General features: G+C 44.6%; 1 protein-coding gene across 2 annotated transcripts in view; it reads right to left on the reverse strand.

Annotated features, from left to right (window-relative positions):
* Positions 1-3,334: 3,334 nt before the first annotated feature.
* Positions 3,335-27,500, reverse strand: part of LOC143288319 (stalled ribosome sensor GCN1-like) — a 119,008-nt gene continuing 94,842 nt past the window's right edge. The window contains exons 43-53 of one of the 2 annotated variants that reach the window (XM_076596692.1): positions 26,771-26,914; positions 25,509-25,802; positions 24,469-24,582; positions 22,416-22,646; positions 20,923-21,116; positions 18,516-18,724; positions 15,742-15,890; positions 11,017-11,127; positions 9,801-10,028; positions 7,035-7,198; positions 3,335-5,271 (exon numbers count right to left, since the gene is read on the reverse strand). In XM_076596692.1, the coding sequence (XP_076452807.1) occupies positions 7,070-7,198; positions 9,801-10,028; positions 11,017-11,127; positions 15,742-15,890; positions 18,516-18,724; positions 20,923-21,116; positions 22,416-22,646; positions 24,469-24,582; positions 25,509-25,802; positions 26,771-26,914 (1,803 nt within the window). In that variant the 3' untranslated portion in view covers positions 3,335-5,271; positions 7,035-7,069. Of the gene's footprint in view, positions 7,199-9,800; positions 10,029-11,016; positions 11,128-15,741; positions 15,891-18,515; positions 18,725-20,922; positions 21,117-22,415; positions 22,647-24,468; positions 24,583-25,508; positions 25,803-26,770; positions 26,915-27,500 lie in introns of both variants that reach the window. The other variant, XM_076596691.1, reaches the window with a different exon arrangement.

Genomic DNA, 27,500 nt, shown 5'->3' on the forward strand with positions numbered 1-27,500 from the left:
TCCAGGCAAGGGTGGAGTCATGTCACTGTAAATAGACTTTTCGCTAAAATACGCACTACAGGGTCAGTAGCACGTAAAATTAGCAGTGGGAGACCCAAGACTGCATGTTCAGAGGAGAACAAGGACCGTGTTGAGGAACTGATTCAACCCCAGAAGGATAATCCAGGGACCCACAAATCTCTTAGAGAAGTTGCAAGCGACTTACAAGTGAGCAAGTCTTCTGTGCAAAGAATGGCGAAAGAACTGGAGCTGAAGCCCTTCAAGAGGATACGGGTATCAAGGAGGGACCAAAATGTTAGATGGAAAAGAAAAACTCTCTGCCGTAACTTGAATGACTGCTACTCGGCCACTGATGTGAAAAGGATCATTTTCACAGACGAGAAAGACTTTACGTTAGAGATAGCTAAAAATTGCCAAAACGATCGCGTTTATGGGAAACGGAAACAAGAAATTCAGCCATCTCGCCTCTATCATGAGACTTCTTGATTTTCAAAAAAGATAATGGTTTCAGCTGGAGTATCCTGGAAAGGAAAAAACAAACATTCATTTTATTGACACTGATAGAGCCAAGGTTAACCGTGAAAGCTACATTCAGTTATTGGATGACAATCTTCTCCCGGATTGTAGGCGTCTTTATCCTAGAAACAATTACGTGTTTCAGCAAGATGGGGTTCCTTCACACACAAGTAGGGTAACCCAGGCCCATCTGGAGGAGGCTACACCAGAATTCATCAAGAAGGATGAATGGCCTCCACAAAGTCCTAACTGTAACCCAATGGATTATGCCATATGGGACTCTCTGAAGGAGAAAGTTTACCCGAGAGTGAGAGACAAATTGACCGAGTAGGCGTTAAAGGACAGGATAATTATGTCATGGGAGGAGATATCGATGGAAGAAACACGTAAAAGCATTTCTGCTTGGAGGAAACGGCTTCGTTTAGTCGTGGAGGAAGATGGAGGCCACATTGAGCATAAACTGAAATAAGTGAGTTTTCCTCTGCTATTGGATTTTTTTTACATGCTGTTTTGAATTTGACAATACTCGCATAATTTGCGTCCGAACTTTTAGATATTTTGCAGACTTGTTGATGATACCCTAAGGTTACTGTGCGAAAATTTTCAATGAATTCGGTTTCTCTATCAGTGAGAAAATACTTGTCAAAAAGCTGTTAACTTTTTGGGGAGATATAACGTCATCTCTGTGTGTGTCTTTCTCTCCATTTCTCTGTCGGTCTCTCTCCGTCTCTCTCTCTCTCAAACTCTTTATTGCTCCTATAATTGTTCAAATGGTGTTCTCTTTATTGCTTTTTTGTAACATGTGCAATGCTTATTTCAGTTCATATTGTCATTGCTTGACCATTATCTTGACGTGTATTCAAGCTAATTTTCATGTCTTGAACGCACACTCTCTCTCCATCCGTTCCTCCTTCTCTCTCTCTCCCTCTTCCCCGCCTCTCTCTCTCTCCCTCCCCCCCCTCTCTCTCTCTCTCTCCCTCCCCCCCCCTCTCTCTCCCTCCCTTCCTCCTTCTCTCTCCCTCTTCCCCGCCTCTCTCTCCCTATCTCCCCCCTCTCTCCCTCCCTTCCTCTTTCTCTCCCTCTTCCCCGCCTTTCTCTCTCCCCCTCTCTCTTCCTGTCTCCCCCCTCTCTCTCTTCCCCCCTCCCCCCCTCTCTCTCTCCCACCCCCTCCCTTTTTCTCTCTCATTCTCCATCAGCTATAATTATAGTGATGTAAATGCCAAGTCACCATTATTTTATGTAACCATGATTATAATGTGCATGCTGCATTGATATAATGATTCTCCCCCTTTGTTTCATTTAAATGTTCCCCCTTCAAGGGCTGTTTGAAAAAAAAGCATTGTCTTGATCACCATCACCCTTCAGAAAATAAAATGTATTCAGTTCAATCCAACTCTCTCCCTCTCTGATTTCATTCACGCACACACGTTCCCCCCGCACGCCCTGAGAGAGAAACAGAGAGAGAGACTGAGAGAGACAGAAAACTCAGAAATTGTTTACTGCAAGGCCACCGGCCTGTTTGCTAAGGAGGTACAGACATACAGTTGAGACACACGAAATACCGAAAATAACGGGGAAAGGGGCCGACATCATGGACACAACATTTCAAAAGTGATCGATGGTGTGATGGCCTAGTGTCTGTTCTTTTTGGTATTCTTTTTGACTTTTCTGAGGATTTCCGATGTTCTCTTGTGTGGGTGTGTGTGTGTGCGTGTGCAAATGTCATGAGAGCTCTGTGCACGTGCATGTGCATGTGCGTGTGTGAGGATGAGATATGTGTGTGTATGCATGTCTGTACTGTGGGAGCAATGTTTGCTGCATGTTATGAATGTGTGCGTGTGTGTGTGTGCGTGTGCATGTGTGAATGTGTCTGCATGTTTTACATTTGTTTGCTTTTTTATCATCATTACTGTCTTTTTATTTCCTTTTTATTTAGTACTATTAATATTATCATCATCATCATCATCATTACTATCATTATCATTTTTTTTTCTCTCAAGCCCTGACTAATTATGTTGGGTTACGCTGCTGGTCAGGCATCTGCTTGGCAGAAGTGGGGTAGCGTTTATGGATTTGTCCGAACGCAGTGATTCCTCCTCCTTGAGCTACTGAAACTGATACTTTTTTCAAAACTTGATCCAAATGTTCCTACAATTTCTACTAGACAGAAGGCCACAATAGCTCTCGGTTTGGACCTGTAGGAAAACATGGTTGGTTCTTGTGTGTGTGTGTGAGAAGGAGGAATTTTGTTTAATGTCCCGTCACACATATCAGTGACTGAAGACATTTTGTTAAAGTATTTATAAATACATTTGAGTATTATCGGTCAGAAGGGGTGGGAGATGTGAATGAATGGAGGGTTGGGGGAAACTGGGCAAATGAGGGTGAAATGTGGGTGAAATCTGAAAACAAAAGAAAAAAAATTCTAAATACAATTACAGGAAATTACTTAAAGGACTTCGTAAAAGAGAAGTCGTTAAACTAACAAGCGAAACAACTGATAATGAATGCAAAAAGTCAAAAACATCAACGTTCTCAGTCACTTGTGAAGACACACTTTGTGTGTGTGAGTGTTAGTATGTGTTCATGTATGTGTGTGCATGTTTGTCTGAGGCATGAGTGTTTGTCAAAGACTGGGCAAATACAAAACCCATCCTGGCAAATGGATTTTCCGCTGACTGGCCCGAGTGGATAAGTAAAATAAAGTAAGTAACAAAATAAGTAAAAAATAGTTATTGTTAACCTCTGCACGCACAGCTAAATTGCATCACTCACACACACACACACACACACGAACATACACACAGAACATGTAGCATTTGCATCAACTGTGTTTTTTTTAATTACGATCCACAGTCATTCAGAAACAGACGGAAGTGTGTATTCTGTCAACACGTTTGCCCAACACAACAAACCACAGACACTGGCAGCACGGGCACCGCACAACCCCAGACAGCCAGAACTACACATCACTTTCCAGCAAAGAAACGTGTAACCACACCACAACTGGAAGCAGAAAAATCAAGACTTGCACACTTTTCACTGCGAAGTACCACGTTTCATGTTCATTCCAAGAACAACGTTAAGACATCTGACGATGCTGTTTATTTGTCCAGCTGATCGCACACAGCTGCATCACGGCTCTTCGACTAAATTTAAAACTCAACCACATTAACACAAAACTCTTTCACATCTAAAAAAACAACAACAACAAAAAAACCCATTAAACATACAAAAAAAACACACACACAAAAAAAAACCTGCAAAAATGACACAGTTCACGACATTTTCTGAGCCTTTTAACTCCTGCAGACAAATAAGACTAGGCTCTGCTGAGGAAGTGACCTCTTCCTCTTCATTCAGCATCCCCAGATTAGAAAAAAAACAAGGACAAAGAATACTTCAATGCAACACAGACCAAAAAAAAGTCCATAAAAGCAAATAACAGTGGCGAATTGACAGCAAGCGCCCATCCCAGCGTTAACAATGATCACTCCTTAATCGCTAATCACCAGAGCAAAACAGCACAGACAGTACATCGCAGGCTGCAGAACAGAAAGAGAAACAAGTGTCAAGGCCTGCTGGTTAAACACAGAAAGGGGAATGGACTGGGAAGGCAGAAAAAGCAGGCAGTATCAAAGGGAGAACAAAGGCAGACACACAGAGAGCGACAGACAGGTAACTCCCGGCACACAGTAGCCAGAAGGCGGGGGTGATGTTTATACTGAAAGACCCCCAGCATCCCACAGAGCGAGGGGGGCGGGGGGAACATGAAGACTTTTATGATTGTGTATACATCATACATGACCTTGATCCTGTAATATTTTGGGGGGTGTGGGGGTTCAGTTGACACCAGAGCAACTGCAGTGTGTTCATTAATGTTCACTTGACACAGCTGACATCCGTGTTGCAGCAGCAGAATCAGTAAAGAGTTTGACTTCTGACCCTGTGGTCACCAGTGATCAGGGTTCATGAACCCTGTGTCAAACCACGCAATCAAAAGTCAGCAAAAAATACATCATAACAAACAAAAACGCTCACTGCTCTGTTCACCAAATGACAAAAACAACGAAAACAAAACAAAAACCACCAAAACCAAACAAAACTGCACATTTTGCAGGCCTAGAAACAGCTGTTCAACGATCAGAACTGGACTGCAGGGAGTGACTGACTGACAAGCATGACTCAGTCCCTGAAAGTTTGCACACAAAACTAAAACAACAACGGAAACTGCAGCGCCACGGACTGACGGCTGGGTGGACGTGGATCCCATCAGAGGTGAGGGTGTTGCTTTTTTTTGTTTTGTTTTTCCAGTCCATGTGGTGGGCACCTACCAAGAGAGGGTGTGCCCAGAGGGAACAACTGACACACAGTACAGTCCAGGGTCATCCACTTCATGGATGTGTCTTTGGGGGTGTCGCTCCAATCTCCCTGACCAACACTGCAGATGTCTGTATCTCTCAGCCCGGACCACGGTGCAGTATGTTGTGAGGGCACAGCCTGGTCCAGTGTTCCCAAACCTCCAAGGGCCCACACCCCAGCACACCCCGCCCCCCACAGCATTATACCATCCCCAGTAACGTTCACCATCACAGTCCTGAACTGTGGGTGACACACACACACACACACACACAAAGAATGAAGACTGACTCACAAGCACAAAACATTCATCCGCTTTCATTATCTCCATGTCGATCATCTATCTACCTAACACCCACAAACTAAAACACGCACGTGCAACACCATCTCCTTAACCTGAAACAATATAAACATCCGCATATTACCACAAACATTAAAAAAAAAAAATTTCAATAAGGAAAAAAAAACCCAACCCATCCACAAGTTCTTTCCTGTTGTGATAAAAGCCCTGACACGTGTTGTCGTCGGACAGTCTGGGAACTAAACTGCCCCTGTTCCCCTCGGAACAGTCACACCTCAGGGTCAGAAAAACCCTCTGCAGTTCATGCTGGTCACACAATCAATCATATAAACAAAGAACAAACAAAGAAAAACAAAAAGAAACACACCACACTGCCTTACCCCTGCCATCAAAACTGATAAATAAACAATGATGAAAGTAACATTTTTACACTGCACTATAAAACTGATTACTTTTTGTTTAAGAACTGGTCGCACAAATACTGTCCTGTCTTTAAAATAAAAAAAACGAAAAAGAAAAAAAAAGGCGGTAAATGTGCTAGACAGTCTTCAAGGGATAAGCAGATGGCAGCACCTGCACACTGACAGACACACACACACTGACACACACACACACACACCAACCACAGGGCACGGCTGTACATGAACGATCTCCGCAGCGTGAAGTTTTGTTCAACGTTAAAGAATTTTCTCCCACAAAGTGACCCGGTGGTACAGGGCTTGGCAAGGTGGCGAGTGTGCACAGGATCGAGTCGCACATATGGACCACAGTTTTTATTTATTTAAAAAAAATTATATTATTATTATTTAGTTAGTTAGTTATTAATTATTTATTTATATATTTATTTTATTTCATTTTGTACGCTTATAGTTGACTTCATCAAGGTTTTGCGCCTTATACATATTATTATTATTAGTAGTAGTTCTTTTTTTTTTTTTCTCAAGGCCTGACTAAGTGCGTTGGGTTATGCTGGTGGTCAGGCATCTGCTTGGCAGATGTGGTGTAGCGTATATGGATTTGTCCGAACACAATGACGCCTCCTTGAGCTACTGAAACTGAGAGACCGGCCCGAATTTCACTTCATGCTGAGCAGTCTGTTGTGACCTTTAAAAAGTATCACAACACAGCAAAACACAACACATAACCTATGCAATTTTCAGGGGAAAAAAAATGTGAATTTTACACACTGAGTAATCTGTTGGGACAAAAATAATACCACACAAAACAGAATACACACAAATCTCCAGATAATATAACATTCTTACACACTACACAAAACCTCTTGTGCTCAAAGCAAAGAGGGGGAAGAAGAAGCTGAAACGACAGGTCTCTTTTTATCACGTTCTTTTCTTCTTTATTAATCCTACATTATTTTTTCGACTTTCCCTCAAGGCCAGACAAAGCGCGTTGGGTTACACTGCTGGTCAGGCATCAGCTTAGCAGATGTGGTGTAGCGTGTATGGAATTGTTCGAACACAGTGACGCCTCCTTGGAAAACTGATCTGAACTTGCTGATTCATGTATCTAACTCCCGGCATTCATGCTGATGAATAACTTGCATGTAAGGGTGATTATTATATGTTTTTGTGTGCAGTGCTATACTGTAATGACTTTTGTATGGGAAAAACCAAACAAAACCAAAAACACTACAGCGCTGTTAAGATCTATATTATACACTTTTGAGTGTGGTAGCTGCTATACTGTAAAGTCTTTTGTATGAGAAAAACCACAAGAAACGCACAAACAAACGGAAAACACTTCAGCACTGTGAAGATCGCCCATGCTGCTCCATCCCCAACAAGCCAGAGACGGCAGGGTCTCTCCACGTCTCTCTGTAGGACTGGGAACACTGCACTACCTCCTCGTCCATCCATCCGTGGCAGGCATGGCCGACTATCGCAGCACAGTGTCGTCGATGTCCTCCACTCCGGGGTCTGTCTGTGTGGCCAGCTTCTTCAGCGACTTGGCGTACACCTCCCTCAGGGAGTCCTGCATGCCCGCGTCCAGGGAGCTCAGGGTGCTCTGGGTTCAAATCATTATCGTTATTTTCATTATTATCATGCTCTGGGTTCAAATCATTATCATTATTATCATTATCATCATGCTCTGGGTTCAAATCATTATCATTATTATCATGCTCTGGGTTCAAATCATTATCATTATTATCATTATTATCATGTTCTGGGTTCAGATCATTATCATTATTATCATTATCATTATAATCATGCTCTGGGTTTAAATCATTATCATTATTATCATTATCATCATTATCATTATCATCATTATTATCATGCTCTGGGTTCAAATCATTATCATTATTATCATTATCATCATTATTATCATGCTCTGGGTTCAAATCATTATCATTATCATCATTATTATCATGTTCTGGGTTCAGATCATTATCATTATTATCATTATCATTATAATCATGCTCTGGGTTTAAATCATTATCATTATTATCATGCACTGGATTCAAATCATTATCATTATTATCATTATTATCACACTCTGGGTTCAAATCATTATCATTATTATCACGCTCTGGGTTCAAATCATAATCATTATTATCATCATTATCATCATGCTCTGGGTTCAGATCATTATTATCAGTATCATTATTATCATGCTCTGGGTTCAAATCATTATCATTATTATCATGCACTGGGTTTAAATCATTATCATTATTATCATGCTCTGGGTTCAAATAATTATCATTATTATCATGCTCGGGGTTCAAATCATTATCATTATTATCACAGGCCTTTACGCCAAATCTTGAAAGTAAGCCCTTGGCATTTACAAGTAGAACACATACATGAATATCAAAAAAAAGGAAAAAAACCTTTGTAAATGATGCTTTCTTGCACAGGGAGCCAGTGTAAAGCATGAAGGGGATGGCAGACGTCATCAAATTTAGAGGAACGAAAGACAAGAGGAGCAGCACGGTTCAAATCCACCACAACCACAACAGACATGTCTTCAAATCCACCACAACAGATATGTCTTCAAATCCACCACAACAGATATGTCTTCAAATCCACCACAACAGATATGTCTTCAAATCCACCACAACCACAACAGATATGTCTTCAAATCCACCACAACAGATATGTCTTCAAATCCACCACAACAGACATGTCTTCAAATCCACCACAACAGATATGTCTTCAAATCCACCACAACAGATATGTCTTCAAATCCACCACAACCACAACAGACATGTCTTCAAATCCACCACAACAGATATGTCTTCAAATCCACCACAACAGATATGTCTTCAAATCCACCACAACAGATATGTCTTCAAATCCACCACAACCACAACAGACATGTCTTCAAATCCACCACAACAGACATGTCTTCAAATCCACCACAACCACAAGACATGTCTTCAAATCCACCACAACAGATATGTCTTCAAATCCACCACAACAGACATGTCTTCAAATCCACCACAACAGATATGTCTTCAAATCCACCACAACAGACATGTCTACAAATCCACCACAACCACAACAGACATGTCTTCAAATCCACCACAACAGATATGTCTTCAAATCCACCACAACAGATATGTCTTCAAATCCACCACAACAGACATGTCTACAAATCCACCACAACCACAACAGACATGTCTTCAAATCCACCACAACAGACATGTCTTCAAATCCACCACAACCACAAGACATGTCTTCAAATCCACCACAACAGATATGTCTTCAAATCCACCACAACAGACATGTCTTCAAATCCACCACAACAGACATGTCTTCAAATCCACCACAACAGATATGTCTTCAAATCCACCACAACAGACATGTCTACAAATCCACCACAACCACAACAGACATGTCTTCAAATCCACCACAACAGATATGTCTTCAAATCCACCACAACCACAACAGATATGTCTTCAAATCCACCACAACAGATATGTCTTCAAATCCACCACAACCACAACAGATATGTCTTCAAATCCACCACAACAGATATGTCTTCAAATCCACCACAACCACAACAGATATGTCTTCAAATCCACCACAACAGACATGTCTACAAATCCACCACAACCACAACAGATATGTCTTCAAATCCACCACAACAGATATGTCTTCAAATCCACCACAACCACAACAGATATGTCTTCAAATCCACCACAACCACAACAGATGTCTTCAAATCCACCACAACAGACGTCTTCAAATCCACCACAACAGACCTGTTCATAATCAAACACATGTTCACAACAACAAAACACACACACACGTGTTCACAAAAACAACAAACCACACACACGTTCCCAACAACAACAACAACACACACACACGTTCCCAACAACAACAACACACACACAGACATACACACGTTCCCAACAACAACAACAACACACACACACGTTCCCAACAACAACAACACACACACAGACATACACACGTTCCCAACAACAACAACAACACACACACACGTTCCCAACAACAACAACACACACACAGACACACACACGTTCCCAACAACACACACACAGACACACACACGTTCCCAACAACAACAACAACACATACACAGACACGTTCCCAACAACAAGAAAACACACATCAGTCACCACATCTCCCCCCCTCACCTGGTAGAAGGCGTCACCGTGGCGCAGCCTCAGCAGGGTGACGAGTGCCGACTCGCTGGCCGCACGGACCATGGTGTTCTTCTCCTTGGTGCCCATCACCAGCGCCGGCACCACCACCCTCAGCACCTCCCCCTGCACCCCCCCTTCCGCCTCCGTCCCACCGTCACCCACGTAGGTCAGCATGCGGCCCACCAGCTGCTTCACGTCCGTGGAGTCGTTCTTCAGGCACTGCCGGCACAGAGGGGTGGGGGGGAGACTGTGTTAGGGTTCTTTCTGTGTGGGAAACCTTATGCTGGATGTCCTAATCATATTCTATCCTGGATGTCCTATTTATTATAATTATTATTATCATGCACATTTACGCCTTATCTTGAAAATAAGCCCTAGGCGTTCACAAATAGAACACATATGTCAATATCAAAAAATAAAAATTGAACACAAGATACCAAACATCATTGAAAACTATTCATCCCCCCCACACACAATACACACAAGCACATGCACACACACACAAATCATAGCACACAATCGTAAATATTACACAATCAAAAATACCACCTACAAATTCTGAAATTATCAAAACTCACTCACACACAAATAGTCATTTTATCTCATACTGGAAAGGGAAATGGTGGGTCTTCAGACTGGATTTGAAAGATTGCAGCGAAGATGAGTGATGGAGAAGCTGGGTATGAAAAACTGTATTGGCCATACGTTTTGGTTCAAAATCATATTATATCATGGATTTGTTCTATTCTGGATGTCATAATCATATTCTATCCTGGATGTCCTAATCATATTCTATCCTGGATATATTCAATCCTGGATGTCCTAATCGTATTCTATCCTGATTGTTTTTTTTTTTTTATGTGTGTGTGTGTGTGCTTTTAATGCTTAGAAAAGAAAAAAACAACAACAACAACCAATAACAAATACATAAACAGCTACGAGTCTATGATAACACCTGGGTTGACACTCTCGAAATAATAATTATGAACATGTCACTGCTTTTTTTATTTATTTATTTATTCATCTTTCTTTTTCGTTTTTTTTTCTTAAATATAATTTTGTTCTTTGTTTTTTCTGTCCACTGTATGTGTTTATGCTCTTTGAATAATGTAATAACTGAATAAATATATTATCTAAAAAAAAAAAGAAGAAAAAAAAAAGAGAGAATAAGGAGAGGAGAGGAGAGGAGAGGAGAGGAGACCCTGACCTTGACCAGCACGGCGGCCAGACTGTGGGAGTCGGCAGAGTTGTCCCCCTTCTGCAGCAGGTGGCGCAGCAGGTAGCCCACGGCCCGCACCCCTCCCAGACAGATGGGAATCTGCAACCACAGTTTACCTTTCACCTTCAGTCAATGTCAGTCTGCCTTTCACCTCAATCAGTCTGTCTGCCTTTCACCTTCAATCAGTCTGCCTTTCACCTTCAATCACAGTTTACCTTTCACCTTCAATCAGTCTGCCTTTCACCTTCAGTCACAGTCTGCCTTTCACCTTCAATCACAGTCTGCCTTTCACCTTCAATCAGTCTGCCTTTCACCTTCAGTCACAGTCTGCCTTTCACCTTCAGTCACAGTTTACCTTTCACCTTCAATCACAGTCTGCCTTTCACCTCAATCAGTCTGTCTGCCTTTCACCTTCAATCAGTCTGCCTTTCACCTTCAATCACAGTCTGCCTTTCACCTTCAATCACAGTTTACCTTTCACTTTCAATCAGTCTGCCTTTCACCTTCAATCACAGTTTGCCTTTCACCTTCACAGTTTGCCTTTCACCTTCAGTCACAATCACAGTTTGCCTTTCACCTTCAGTCACAATCACAGTTTGCCTTTCACCTTCAATCAGTCTGCCTTTCACCTTCAGTCACAGTCTGCCTTTCACCTTCAGTCACAGTCTGCCTTTCACCTTCAGTCACAGTCTGCCTTTCACCTCAATCAGTCTGCTTTTCACCTTCAGTCACAGTCTGCCTTTCACCTTCAGTCACAGTCTGCCTTTCACCTTCAGTCACAGTCTGCCTTTCACCTTCAGTCACAGTCTGCCTTTCACCTTCAATCACAGTTTACCTTTCACCTTCAATCAGTCTGCCTTTCACCTTCAGTCACAGTTTTTCACCTTCAATCACAGTCTGCCTTTCACCTTCAATCACAGTTTACCTTTCACCTTCAATCAGTCTGTCTTTCACCTTCAGTCACAGTTTACCTTTCACCTTCAATCACAGTCTGCCTTTCACCTCAATCAGTCTGCCTTTCACCTTCAATCAGTCTGCCTTTCACCTTCAATCACAGTTTACCTTTCACCTTCAATCAGTCTGCCTTTCACCTTCAGTCACAGTCTGCCTTTCACCTTCAATCAGTCTGCCTTTCACCTTCAGTCACAGTTTACCTTTCACCTTCAATCAGTCTGCCTTTCACCTTCAGTCACAGTCTGCCTTTCACCTTCAGTCACAGTCTGCCTTTCACCTCAATCAGTCTGCCTTTCACCTTCAATCAGTCTGTCTTTCACCTTCAATCAGTGTGCCTTTCACCTTCAATCAATGTCAGTCTGTCTTTCACCTTCAATCAGTGTGCCTTTCACCTTCAATCAATGTCAGTCTGTCTTTCACCTTCAATCAGTGTGCCTTTCACCTTCAATCACAGTTTACCTTTCACTTTCAATCAGTCTGCCTTTCACCTTCAATCACAGTTTACCTTTCACCTTCAATCAGTCTGCCTTTCACTTTCAATCAGTCTGCCTTTCACCTTCAATCAGTCTGCCTTTCACCTTCAATCACAGTTTACCTTTCACTTTCAATCAGTCTGCCTTTCACCTTCAATCAGTTTACCTTTCACCTTCAATCACAGTTTACCTTTCCCCTTCAATCAGTTTACCTTTCCCCTTCAATCAGTCTGTCTTTCCCCTTCAATCAGTCTGCCTTTCCCCTTCAATCAGTTTACCTTTCCCCTTCAATCAGTTTACCTTTCCCCTTCAATCAGTTTACCTTTCCCCTTCAATCAGTCTGTCTTTCCCCTTCAATCAGTTTACCTTTCCCCTTCAATCAGTCTGTCTTTCCCCTTCAATCAGTTTACCTTTCCCCTTCAATCAGTTTACCTTTCCCCTTCAATCAGTTTACCTTTCCCCTTCAATCAGTTTACCTTTCCCCTTCAATCAGTCTGTCTTTCCCCTTCAATCAGTTTACCTTTCCCCTTCAATCAGTCTGTCTTTCCCCTTCAATCAGTTTACCTTTCACCTTCAATCAGTTTACCTTTCACCTTCAATCAGTCTGCCTTTCACCTTCAATCAGTCTGTCTTTCCCCTTCAATCAGTTTACCTTTCCCCTTCAATCAGTTTACCTTTCCCCTTCAATCAGTTTACCTTTCCCCTTCAATCAGTCTGTCTTTCCCCTTCAATCAGTCTGTCTTTCCCCTTCAATCAGTCTGTCTTTCCCCTTCAATCAGTCTGTCTTTCCCCTTCAATCAGTCTGTCTTTCCCCTTCAATCAGTCTGTCTTTCCCCTTCAATCAGTCTGTCTTTCCCCTTCAATCAGTTTACCTTTCCCCTTCAATCAGTTTACCTTTCCCCTTCAATCAGTCTGTCTTTCCCCTTCAATCAGTTTACCTTTCACCTTCAATCAGTCTGCCTTTCCCCTTCAATCAGTCTGTCTTTCCCCTTCAATCAGTTTACCTTTCACCTTCAATCAGTCTGCCTTTCACCTTCAATCAGTCTGTCTTTCCCCTTCAATCAGTTTACCTTTCACCTTCAATCAGTCTGCCTTTCACCTTCAATCAGTCTGTCTTTCCCCTTCAATCAGTTTACCTTTCACCTTCAATCAGTTTACCTTTCACCTTCAATCAGTCTGTCTTTCCCCTTCAATCAGTTTACCTTTCACCTTCAATCAGTCTGCCTTTCACCTTCAATCAGTCTGTCTTTCCCCTTCAATCAGTTTACCTTTCACCTTCAATCAGTCTGTCTTTCCCCTTCAATCAGTTTACCTTTCACCTTCAATTAGTCTGCCTTTCACCTTCAATCAGTCTGTCTTTCACCTTCAGTCACAGTTTACCTTTCACCTTCAATCAGTCTGCCTTTCACCTTCAATCAGTGTGCCTTTCACCTTCAATCAGTCTGCCTTTCACCTTCAATCAGTCTGCCTTTCGCCTTTCACCTTCAATCAGTCTGCCTTTCACCTTCAATCAATGTCAGTCTGCCTTTCACCTTCAATCAGTCTGCCTTTCACCTTCAATCAATGTCAGTCTGTCTTTCACTTCCCAACAACCTCTCACTCACACGAGCTGCTGTACAAGCATCAGTTCCAGTTTCTCAAGGAGGCGTCACAGCGCTCGGACAAATCCCTACACGCTACACCACATCTGCTAGACAGATGCCTGACCAGCAGCATAACTCAACATGCTTAGTCAGGCCTTGAGCGCATGCTTATACATTTGTGTACCTATCAGAGTGGATTTTTCTACAGAATTTTGCCAGAGGACAACACTCACGTTGACATGGGTTCTTTTTCTGTGCGCCAAGTGCATGCTGCACACGGAACCTCGGTTTACTGTCTCACCCACAAGACTAGACGCTCAGTTTGATTTTCCAGTCAAACTTGGGAGAAAGGGCGAGAGCGGGATTCGAACCCACACTCTCACAGTTTCAGTTTCAGTAGCTCAAGGAGGTGTCACTGCGTTCGGACAAATCCATATACGCTACACCACATCTGCCAAGCAGATGCCTGACCAGCAGCGTAACCCAACGCGCTTAGTCAGGCCTTATTGGCAGCTGAGTGTCTTAACCATTCTGCCAGCTTTTTCCATACAAGCAGCCAAAAAACAAAACAAAACAAAAAAAAACAACAAAAAACCACGATCCCTGACCTCTGCATGAACCTAACCTGCTGGGCTCTACAAGAAAGCAGACAACAAGAGGCTTGGATTAACTTCCGTGCTTGAGGTGAATCCTGTCAAGGGCCTGTATTTGGTGTCAGCAGTTTGATGGGGGACTGTCCTTGGAGGGACGTGGTCATGGTCTCCACTCCAGGGGAGCGAGGTACTCACTCAATGTGGCTCCACGATTACTGTCATCTGTAGCGGGCTCAGTAGGTGGTGTCCTAGGTACGTTAAATCAGAATAGGTACTACTGAACACCATCGAAGTGGCTTAGCAGCAATGCAGGGTCTCCTCTGGTGTGTAGCCTACTGGGGACCCATCATTGATGGTTCCCTGTGTGACTGTCGACACTGTGACTGACAGACGGACCTGGGTGAGGCCATGTTCGTGAGGGGACTGGGAATGAGACGGACCTGGGTGTGGCCATGTTCGCCAGGGGACTGGGAATGAGACGGACCTGGGTGTGGCCATGTTCGCCAGGGGACTGGGAATGAGACGGACCTGGGTGTGGCCATGTTCGTGAGGGGACTGGGAATGAGACGGACCTGGGTGTGGCCATGTTCGCCAGGGGACTGGGAATGAGACGGACCTGGGTGTGGCCATGTTCGTGAGGGGACTGGGAATGAGCGGTGTGGAAGTAGTGCCACTGAAATGGTGCAGGTGATGGGGCAGCGAAAAAAACAAAACAAACAAAAACACACAAAAAAGGGGAAAAAACCCAACAAAAAGGAAATTTTCTTCCTAAAATTACGTTTAAGTAACATACTTACCGTGACCCACTAGTGCAGACTCCGGCAGGGGTCTGACATTCCTGTCCTGTGCAAACTACTATCCGCCTATGCGGAGAAAACGAAAGTAGCTACGGTCAATAACCTCCCGAAAGTAGGTAACCTCGCCTTTGCCCCCCTGACTAGCACTCTCTTTTTCCTACAATTTTTTTTTAAACAGCCACCCACACCATGCACAACATGCATACAACTCCCACACACACACACTACCACACCCCCCAAATCTTCCCATACATACATCCTCCACCGCCCCCCGCTCCCCCTCCACACCCCACCCCACCACACCAACACCCACCCGATCAGCGAGGGCGAGGAGGGAGACGGTGTTGACGAGTGCTGCGCGGAGGGGGAGGGGCCACACTTTGTCAGGACACTCCTTCAGCACCACACCAAGGGCACAGCACCGGCCCTGTCGCAGCGTCCAGTCCACGCTCATGTCTGTGTCTGCAACCGGCGTAGTGTTGTCAGCAACTATTTTTGCTCAAAAAGTAACAGTATCAGTATCAGTAGCTCAAGGAGGCGTCACTGCTTTCGGACAAATCCATGTACGCTACACCACATCTGCCAAGCAGATGCCTGACCAGCAGCGTAACCCAACGAGCTTAGTCAGGCCTTGAGAAAAAAACCAAACAAAAACAAACAAAACAAACAAAAAAAACAAAAACAAAACCTAAACACACACAATCAAAAAATCAAAACAAAAAACAAAACCGGACACTATCAGTTATCAGCCTGGTCACTATTTTATTTCATCTGATGATACATGCCTTTGTCTGTGTCAACCATTTTTGTGTGTGTTCATTCATGTTACTGTTTTCTTAGCATGTTTTTTCTTTTTCTTCCAGATGCTATACTACTTGTCCACACTTCCATGTATGTTTCAAACTGAATGTCCAAAACAAAACAAAAAAACAACCCCCCCCAAAAAAAAGAATCACCGATTATCATCTAAACAAATCCGACACTAATTTCCCCTGTCATGAAAGGGAAGAGAATCAGGAGAGATGGCCTAGAGGTAACGCGTCCGCCTAGGAAGCGAGAGAATCTGAGCGCGTTGGTTCGAATCACGGCTCAGCCGCCGATATTTTCTCCCCCTCCACTAGACCTTGAGTGGTGGTCTGGACGCTAATCTTTCGGATGAGACGATAAACCGAGGTCCCATGTGCAGCATGCACTTAGCGCATGTAAAAGAACCCACGGCAACAAAAGGGTTGTTCCTGGCAAAATTCTGTAGAAAAATCCACTTTGATGGGAAAAAGAAATAAAACTGCACACAGGAAAAAATACAAAAAAATGGGTGGCGCTGTAGTGTAGCGACGTGCTCTCCCTGGAGAGAGCAGCCCGAATTTCACACAGAGAAATCTGTTGTGATAAAAAGAAATACAAACACAAAATACATTGCTCCTGCTCAACAAATTAACTTGTAAACTCCTGCTCAACAAATTTTAACTTGTAAACTCCTGCTTTTAACTTGTAAACTCCTGCTCAACAAATTAACTTGTAAACTGCTCAACAAATTAACTTGTAAACTCCTGCTCAACAAATTTTAACTTGTAAACTCCTGCTCAACAAATTAACTTGTAAACTCCTGCTCAACAAATTAACTTGTAAACTCAAACTCCTGCTCAACAAATTAACTTGTAAACTCCTGCTCAACAAATTTTAACTTGTAAACTCCTGCTCAACAAATTAACTTGTAAACTGCTCAACAAATTAACTTGTAAACTCCCGCTCAACAAATTTTAACTTGTAAACTCCTGCTCAACAAATTAACTTGTAAACTCCTGCTCAACAAATTAACTTGTAAACTCAAACTCCTGCTCAACAAATTAACTTGTAAACTCCTGCTCAACAAATTAACTTGTAAACTCCTGCTCAACAAATTAACTTGTAAACTCCTGCTCAACAAATTTTAACTTGTAAACTCCTGCTCAACAAATTAACTTGTAAACTCTTGCTCAACAAATTAACTTGTAAACTCAAACTCCTGCTCAACAAATTAACTTGTAAACTCAAACTCCTGCTCAACAAATTAACTTGTAAACTCCTGCTCAACAAATTTTAACTTGTAAACTCCTGCTCAACAAATTAACTTGTAAACTCCTGCTCAACAAATTAACTTGTAAACTCCTGCTCAACAAATTAACTTGTAAACTCCTGCTCAACAAATTTTAACTTGTAAACTCCTGCTCAACAAATTTTAACTTGTAAACTCCTGCTCAACAAATTAACTTGTTGAATCCAACAGTCACCAGTACTTTCTCCCTCTCCACTAGACCTTGAGTGGTGGACTGGAAACTAATTAATCAGATGAAATGACAAACCCAGTTTCTGTGTGTAGCAGGCATTTAGCGCATATAAAAGAACCAATGGCAACAAACGGCTTGTCCCTGGCAAAATTCTTTAGGAAGATCCACATTATAGTTTTGAAAACAAATACACTGAAGTGACACGATCTCCCAGGAAGAGCTGCCCGAATTTCACAGACAGAAATGTGCTGTGAGAAAAGAGCAATACCATACAATATAATTCATATTGTGTTGTGACTGTTGTCAGCACAATTATCTTGCTTGTGGATTATGATTACAGTAATTAGAACATCATCACCATCTTTCATTCATAAATGACTTGAATGTACCCTTTATTTTTTTTCTTGATTCAGGCACAGACACACACAGACCCCCCCCCCTCCCCCCCCCATCCTCCTCGGCCTCGAACATGAAGGCACACAGCGACCTAAAACACCCCCACACTCCCTCCCTACCACCACACATACTGACCCATCAGCTGCTCAGTGTTGGACACCTCGGCCTCTGACATGAAGTACACTCACAGTGACCCAAAGCACCCCAACACCTCCCTCCCACACACACCCCTCCCCACCCACACACACTGACCCATCAGCTGTTCCATGGTGTCGGACACCTCAGCCTCCGACATGAAGGCGCACAGCGACCCAAAGCACCCCACACACACACACCCATACCCCACCCCCAACCACCGACCCATCAGCAAAGCACCCCCCCACCTGCCTCCCACACACACCCCTCCCCACCCACACACACTGACCCATCAGCTGTTCCATGGTGTCGGACACCTCAGCCTCCGACATGAAGGCGCACAGCGACCCGAAGCACCCAGCCGCCGTCATGCGCGTGCTGTCCTCAGGGGAGGTAAGCAGGCCCAGCAGGGACAGCGCCATCTGTCTGCGGAGAGGCTCTGCCATCTTGGCGCCTGCCCCGTGCAAGCAGCACCGGATCGCCTGCAGGTAGGTGTCCCTGCAAAATACCGCGTCCGCGTCTCCTTCCGTCAGCTAGCTTCTGTGGGGATGTCGCTGCTGCTGTGTGTGGGGGTGTTGTGAAGTTTGTGTTGTGTTGTGTTGTGTTGTGTTGTGTTGTGCTGTGTTGTGTTGTGTTGTGTTGTGTTGTGTTGTGTTGTGTTGTGTTGTGCTGTGCTGTGCTGCGTTGTGCTGTGCTGTGCTGTGCTGTGTTGTGTTGTGTTGTGTCGGTCTCTTTCGTCAGGGTGTGTGTGTGTGTTGTGTTGTGCTGAATTGTGTCGGTCTCTTTCGTCAGGGTGTATGCTGTGTTGTGTTGTGCTGAATTGTGTCGGTCTCTTTTGTCAGGGTGTATGCTGTGTTGTGTTGTGCTGAATTGTGTCGGTCTCTTTTGTCAGGGTGTATGCTGTGTTGTGTTGTGCTGAATTGTGTCGGTCTCTTTCGTCAGGCTGTGTGTTGTGTTGTGCTGAATTGTACCTGGCTCTTTAGTCAGGCTCTATGTGTGTTGTGTTGTGTTGTGTCGTGTTGTGTTGTGTCGGTCTCTTCTGTCAGGCTGTGTGTGTCAAGCTGTGTGGGTGTTGTGAAGTTTGCGTTGTTGAAACTTTTTGTGTTGTTCTGGTGTTGTATTGTAACTTTTGTGTTGTTCTGGTGTTGTATTGTAACTTTTGTGTTGTTCTGGTGTTGTGTTGTGCTGGTTTTGTGTTGTGTTGGTGTTGTGCTGTGCTGGTGTTGTGTTGTGCTGGTGTTGCGTTAGAAACTTTTGTGCTGTGCTGGTTTTGTGTTGAAACTTTTGTGTTGTTGTGTCATAACTCTTGTGTTAAGTTTTGTGTTATGTTGTTGTGTTTATGTTTTGAAGCAATTTTTTTGTTGTGTTGGTAATGTGTAGTAACTGTTATGCTGTGATGTAAATTTTTTGTTATGTTATGGCTGTGTTGGTGTCTAACTGTTATGGCTGTGTTGGTGTCTAACTGTGATGGCAGTGTTGGTGTTGTGGCAGTGTTGGTGTCTAATTGTTGGTGTCTAACTGTTATGGCAGTGTTGGTGTCTAACTGTTGGTGTCTAACTGTTATGGCAGTGTTGGTGTCTAACTGTTGGTGTCTAACTGTTATGGCAGTGTTGGTGTCTAACTGTTATGGCAGTGTTGGTGTCTAACTGTTATGGCAGTGTTGGTGTCTGTTATGGCAGTGTTGGTGTCTAACTGTTGGTGTCTAACTGTTATGGCTGTGTTGGTGTCTAACTGTTGGTGTCTAACTGTTATGGCTGTGCTGGTGTCTGTTATGGCCGTGTTGGTGTCTAACTGTTATGGCTGTGTTGGTGTCTAACTGTTATGGCAGTGATGGTGTCTGTTATGGCAGTGTTGGTGTCTAACTGTTGGTGTCTAACTGTTATGGCTGTGTTCGTGTCTAACTGTTGTGGCTGTGTTGGTGTTATGGCAGTAATGGTGTCTAACTGTTATGGCAGTGTTGGTGTCTAACTGTGATGGCTGTGTTGGTGTCTAAGTGTTATGGCTGTATTGGTGTCTGTTATGGCCGTGTTGGTGTCTGTTATGGCTGTGTTGGTGTCTGTTATGGCTGTGTTGGTGTCTGTTATGGCAGTGTTGGTGTCTAACTGTTATGGCCATGTTGGTGTCTAACTGTTATGGCTGTGTTGGTGTCTGTTATGGCTGTGTTGGTGTTAACTGTTGGTGTCTAACTGTTATGGCAGTGTTGGTGTCTAACTGTTATGGCCATGTTGGTGTCTACTGTTATGGCTGTGTTGGTGTTAACTGTTGGTGTCTGTTATGGCTGTGTTGGTGTCTAACTGTTATGGCTGTGCTGGTGTCTAACTGTTGGTGTCTAACTGTTATGGCAGTGTTGGTGTCTAACTGTTATGGCCGTGTTTGTGTCTACCTGTTATGGCTGTGTTGGTGTTATGGCAGTGATGGTGTCTAACTGTTATGGCTGTGTTGGTGTCTAACTGTTATGGCTGTGTTGGTGTCTAACTGTTATGGCTGTGTTGGTGTCTAACTGTTGGTGTCTAACTGTTATGGCCGTGTTGGTGTCTACCTGTTATGGCTGTGTTGGTGTTTAACTGTTATGGCCACGTTGGTGTCTAACTGTTATGGCTGTGTTGGTGTCTAACTGTTATGGCCGTGTTGGTGTCTAACTGTTATGGCAGTGTTGGTGTCTAACTGTTGTGCCGTGTCCAGACTGCAGCCCTGACCTGATGCTGGTGTCGTCAGTGGTCTTGATTCCCGTGCAGAGCTCCGTGAAGAGGGGGTCCACACGCACGTGGATCACGATCAGCTTCCCCAGGGCCGTGGCCGCCTTCAGCCGCACCGAGCGGTTCGGGTCGTTCAGTGCCTTGATGAACGTCGTCTGCAGCTGTGGCAGGAAGGGCTTCAGGAACATCCCCACCTGGAAACACAGGTGTACAATGTCACCCCCACCTGGAAACACAGGTGTTCAATGTCACCCCCACCTGGAAACACAGGTGTTCAACATCACCCCCATCTGGAAACACAGGTGTTCAACATCACCCCCACCTGGAAACACTGGTGTTCAACATCACCCCCATCTGGAAACACAGGTGTTCAACATCACCCCCACCTGGAAACACAGGTGTTCAACATCACCCCCACCTGGAAACACAGGTGTTCAACATCACCCCAACCTGGAAACACAGGTGTTCTACATCACCCCCACCTGGAAACACAGGTGTTCAACGTCACCCACACCTGGAAACACTGGTGTTCAACATCACCCCCACCTGTCACCTGGAAACACAGGTGTTCAACATCACCCCCACCTGGAAACACAGGTGTTCAACATCACCCCCACCTGGAAACACTGGTGTTCAACATCACCCCCACCTGGAAACACAGGTGTTCAACATCACCCCCACCTGGAAACACAGGTGTTCAACATCACCCCAACCTGGAAACACTGATGTTCAACGTCACCCCCACCTGTAAACACAGGTGTTCAACATCACCCCCACCTGGAAACACAGGTGTTCAACATCACCCCCACCTGGAAACACAGGTGTTCAACATCACCCCCACCTGGAAACACAGGTGTTCAACATCACCCCCAGCTGGAAACACAGGTGTTCAACATCACCCCCACCTGGAAACACAGGTGTTCAACATCACCCCAACCTGGAAACACTGATGTTCAACGTCACCCCCACCTGTAAACACAGGTGTTCAACATCACCCCCACCTGGAAACACATGTGTTCAACGTCACCCCCACATGGAAACACAGGTGTTCAACATCACCCCCACCTGGAAACACTGGTGTTCAACATCACCCCCACCTGGAAACACAGGTGTTCAACATCACACCCACCTGGACACACAGGTGTTCAACATCACCCCCACCTGTCACCTGGAAACACAGGTGTTCAACGTCACCCCCACCTGTCACCTGGAAACACAGGTGTTCACACATCACCCCCACCTGGAAACACAGGTGTTCAACATCACCCCCACCTGGAAACACAGGTGTTCAACATCACCCCCACCTGTCACCTGAAAACACAGATGTTTAATGCCACTCCCACCTGAAAACGAAGGCATTTGACATCACTCCCATTTGCAGCTGTGTCACTTTTTAACAAAGATTATTTCCCTTTAATGTTTAGTTCCCTTTGCCATAGAGAAATATGTCGGAATTATCTCCGTTTGACCGTCATTGTTCGAAAAGAGCTCACCTTACTGAGCAGCAAGGTCAAGGTCTCGAGGACTGCGACCTTGACATTCCAGGTGAATCGGTCGCCCAGGATGCGGATGAGGGGGCCGGTGATGTTGACCACCGACGGCTTCAGGGCCTCGGCGCTGGTCAGGGCGATTACCTCCCCTAGCCCCAGGGCGGCTGCCTCCTTCACCTCCTGTGCCCCGTTCAGGATGCCCTCACGGAAAATGGGCAGTACCGGGGCGATGCCCTGCACAGCCACACCACTTGTTGTAGTGCTGTGTTGTGTTGTGTTGTGTTCTGCTGTGCTGTGCTGTGTTGAGCTGTGCTGTGTTGTGTTGTACTGTGTCGTGTCGTGTTGTGTTGTGTTGTGCTGTGTTGTGTTGTACTGTGTTGTGTTGTGCTGTGTTGTTTTGTGCTGTGTTGTACTGTGCTGTGCTGTGTCGTGTCATGTCGTGCTGTGCTGTGTTGTGCTGTACTGTGTTGTGCTGTGCTGTGTTGTGTAGTGCTGTGTTGTTTTGTGTTGTGCTGTGTTGTACTGTGCTGTGTTGTGTAGTGCTGTGTTGTACTGTGCTGTGTTGTGTTGTGTTGTGTTCTGCTGGCTGTGCTGTGTTGAGCTGTGCTGTGTTGTGCTGTGCTGTGCTGTGCTGTGTTGTACTGTGACATACTGTTTTGTGTTGTACTGTGTTGTGTTGCCTTACATTGTACTGTATTGTGTTGTAAAGTTTTGTTGTACTGTATTGTGTTGTGTTGTACCATATTGTATAGTGTTGTGCTGTACCATATTGTCGTACTACTGTACTGTGTTATATTGTACCATATTCTGTAGTATTACTGTACTGTGTTGTACTGTACTGTGTTGTACTGTACCATATTCTGTAGTACTACTGTACTGTGTTGTATTGTACCATATTCTGTAGTACTACTGTACTGTGTTGTACTGTGTTGCATTGTACCATATTCTGTAGTACTACTGTACTGTGTTGTACTGTACCATATTCTGTAGTACTACTGTACTGTGTTGTACTGTGTTGCATTGTACCATATTCTGTAGTACTACTGTACTGTGTTATATTGTACCATATTCTGTAGTATTACTGTACTGTGTTGTACTGTGTTGTATTGTACCATATTCTGTAGTACTACTGTACTGTGTTGTACTGTACCATATTCTGTAGTACTACTGTACTGTGTTGTACTGTACCATATTCTGTAGTACTACTGTACTGTGTTGTACTGTGTTGCATTGTACCATATTCTGTAGTACTACTGTACTGTGTTGTGTTGTATTGTACTGTACCATATTCTGTAGTACTACTGTACTGTGTTGTACTGTGTTGTACTGTACCATATTCTGTAGTACTACTGTACTGTGTTGTACTGTACCATATTCTGTAGTACTACTGTACTGTGTTGTACTGTGTTGTATTGTACCATATTCTGTAGTACTACTGTACTGTGTTGTACTGTGTTGTACTGTACCATATTCTGTAGTACTACTGTACTGTGTTGTACTGTATTGTACCATATTCTGTAGTACTACTGTACTGTGTTGTATTGTACCATATTCTGTAGTACTACTGTACTGTGTTGTACTGTGTTGTACTGTACCATATTCTGTAGTACTACTGTACTGTGTTGTACTGTGTTGCATTGTACCATATTCTGTAGTACTACTGTACTGTGTTGTACTGTGTTGTACTGTACCATATTCTGTAGTACTACTGTACTGTGTTGTACTGTACCATATTCTGTAGTACTACTGTACTGTGTTGTACTGTGTTGCATTGTACCATATTCTGTAGTACTACTGTACTGTGTTGTACCATATTCTGTAGTACTACTGTACTGTGTTGTACTGTACCATATTCTGTAGTACTACTGTACTGTTGTATTGTGCCGAGTTGTACTGTACTGTGCTGCATTGTCACGACACAACAATAACTGCATAACAACAAATTTATAACAACAAAGAACAACGCGACAACAACATGTCCACCACCGCCACTCCCCTAGCACCCCCCTCACCCCGCCCTCCCGCCGACCAACAGCGGTGACCAGACGACCTTTACCTTTTTGGGGATGCTGAACCCTGGCAGCTCCTTGCCTTTGAAGTCCGACGCGGCAAACCTGACGGCCTGCCGCACACTGGCAATGTGAGGCAGCATCTCGCTCGTGTCCAGTTTCTGGGAGAAAAAAAAAGTCTAGAAACATAAACGATAAGTACCTATAATGTGCTCCACCGCTTTTACCACCAGTTGCTCTGAGTGCGATTGGTCTGCATCAACAAGGGGGGGGGGAGGGGTGGAGGGAGATGAGTGGGGGTGGGGGAAGGGGGGTAGAGGGGGGAAGGAGGAGGGGGGAGGAAGGAGGGGACAGACAAACTGACAACACATGGCTCTGTGATCATCAAGACTTACGAATGGTAAGTGCCATGGAGAAAGGTTCCACACACACACACACACACACCACACCACACGCCAACACTGAGACATTGTATATAATATGTTCTTGTTGTTTTCTCAGATTTGTTTTTATTTGAACAATGCAGTCATAAAATTAAATAAATTTATATAACTGTATCTACAAATCATCAGAGAACCACTTAAAAACACCATTAAAAAAAAAAAAAGAATGGAAAAAAAAAATGTTTGGTTGGTATTTCTCCACAAACTAAAATGAGTGTTTTCATTCATACTGAAACATTTTTCTGCACACATCCCTTCCCCAAACCAGCAGCTGTGAACGACAACCCACACACACCCTACACCACACACACTTACAAACACACACAAATATAAATTCATTCCCCCCCCCCAACACACACAAATATAAATCCATCCCCCCCCACACACACAAATATAAATCCATCCCCCACACACACACAAACACACACAAATATAAATCCATCCCCACCCCCACACACACTTACAAAGACACAAATATACATCCATTCCCACCTTCCCAACACATCCACACACACCCTCACAACAACAACAAAACATCCATCTCCACACACATGCACAAACAACCCCACAAGATTCCTCCACACATCACTACCCCCCCCCCCCCCCCCCTCCCTCCCTCCTCCTCCACCACCGCCCCCGGTCACCTTGGTGATGGAGTCCAGGCAGTTCCAGGCGGCGAGGAGCAAAGGGGGGTCAGTCCTGACGAAGAGCTGGAGGAGGCCGCGGAAGAGCTGCGGCAGGTACTCCCCCATGCCGCCCACGGCGCTGTTGCTGCACAGAGCCTGCAGCAGGGTGACCACCGACCAGCAGTGCACCGCGTCCTCCCCGCCGCCCCCCGTGCTGGCCGTGCTGATGGAGCCCAGCAGCTCCTCCATGATGGTTCGAACCCCTACCTCGTCCGTCACCGACAGCACCACTTTCTTGCAGTACTCCAGCTCCTGTGGAGAGAGAGGGGGAGATGGAGGGAGAGACAGCATGTGAGGGTGGTACTGGTGCAAACTGGAATATGGTGTGTGTTGTGTGTGTGTGTGTGTGTGTGTGTGTATGTTTCTTCAGGTCTACAGAACTGGGGGTTTACCTGTTGTTCATGTCTACAGAACAGGGGTTTACCTGGTCCTCATCACGTGAACAGAATGAGGGGTTTACCTGGTCCTCATCAGGTGTACAGAATGAGGGGTTTACCTGGTCCTCATCATCAGGTGTACAGAATGAGGGGTTTACCTGGTCCTCATCATCAGGTGTACAGAATGAGGGGTTTACCTGGTCCTCATCATCAGGTGTACAGAATGAGGGGTTTACCTGGTCCTCATCAGGTGTACAGAATGAGGGGTTTACCTGGTCCTCATCAGGTGTACAGAATGAGGGGTTTACCTGTTCGTCAGGTGTACAGAATGAGGGGTTTACCTGGTCCTCATCATCAGGTGTACAGAATGAGGGGTTTACCTGGTCCTCATCATCAGGTGTACAGAATGAGGGGTTTACCTGGTCCTCGTCAGGTGTACAGAATGAGGGGTTTACCTGGTCCTCATCATCAGGTGTACAGAATGAGGGGTTTACCTGGTCCTCATCATCAGGTGTACAGAATGAGGGGTTTACCTGGTCCTCGTCAGGTGTACAGAAAGGAGGAGTTTAAGAATGAGGGGTTTACCTGGTCCTCATCAGGTGTACAGAATGAGGGGTTTACCTGGTCCTCATCATCAGGTGAACAGAATGAGGGGTTTACCTGGTCCTCATCAGGTGTACAGAAGGAGGGGTTTACCTGGTCCTCATCAGGTGTACAGAATGAGGGGTTTACCTGGTCCTCATCATCAGGTGAACAGAATGAGGGGTTTACCTGGTCCTCATCAGGTGTACAGAAGGAGGGGTTTACCTGGTCCTCATCAGGTGTACAGAATGAGGGGTTTACCTGGTCCTCATCAGGCGTGCCGCGCTTGGCGCTGAGAGAAGCCAGGAGGGCAGGCAGGATCTTGCCCAGGTGGCGGGTCAGGGCGTCCCCAGCCACCGACGTCAGCAGCGACAGCGCTTTGGTGTTCACAGGGGGCGCCGTCAGCTGTCGCACAGCAACAACGATGAAAATAATAATAATAATGATAATGATGATAACGAACGGCATTTGCATAACACGTTTCTTAAAGCAGATTTAGACTCAGCATGCTGGTAATTCCCCCATTCGTATGCAGCCACACCTGAAGACGATTAATCACTTCTGACCATATACTGCTACAACAACAACAATGCGTGGCTTTTAAATGGCGCAGTGCTCTCAGTAAAGTTTGAATCAATCTGCTGGTTATCTTGCCAACTCACATACAGCCATCCCTGAAAACGACTGACCACATTCAACCATACACACAATATTAATGATAATAATGAAGAATGGCATTTGAGTGGTGCAGTCCTCTCAGTAAAGACTGAATCAATAAACTGGTCATCTTGCCAATTCACACGCAGCCACACCCGAAAATGACCAACCACTCAACCACACACACACCTCTATGAGCAGAAACAACTCAAATCAACAGTGGAGATGAATTTCTAGCCGAGATTTGAAATGAGGGAGTGTTGGCTGGTACCAAAGACCAACAGGCAGAGAATTCCAGACAGTGGGAGCACAAAAAACTACAGTCACCGAAAGA

Source organism: Babylonia areolata, chromosome 12 (genome assembly GCF_041734735.1).
Source record: "Babylonia areolata isolate BAREFJ2019XMU chromosome 12, ASM4173473v1, whole genome shotgun sequence".
In the NCBI taxonomy this organism is placed as follows: Eukaryota; Metazoa; Mollusca; class Gastropoda; order Neogastropoda; family Buccinidae; genus Babylonia; species Babylonia areolata.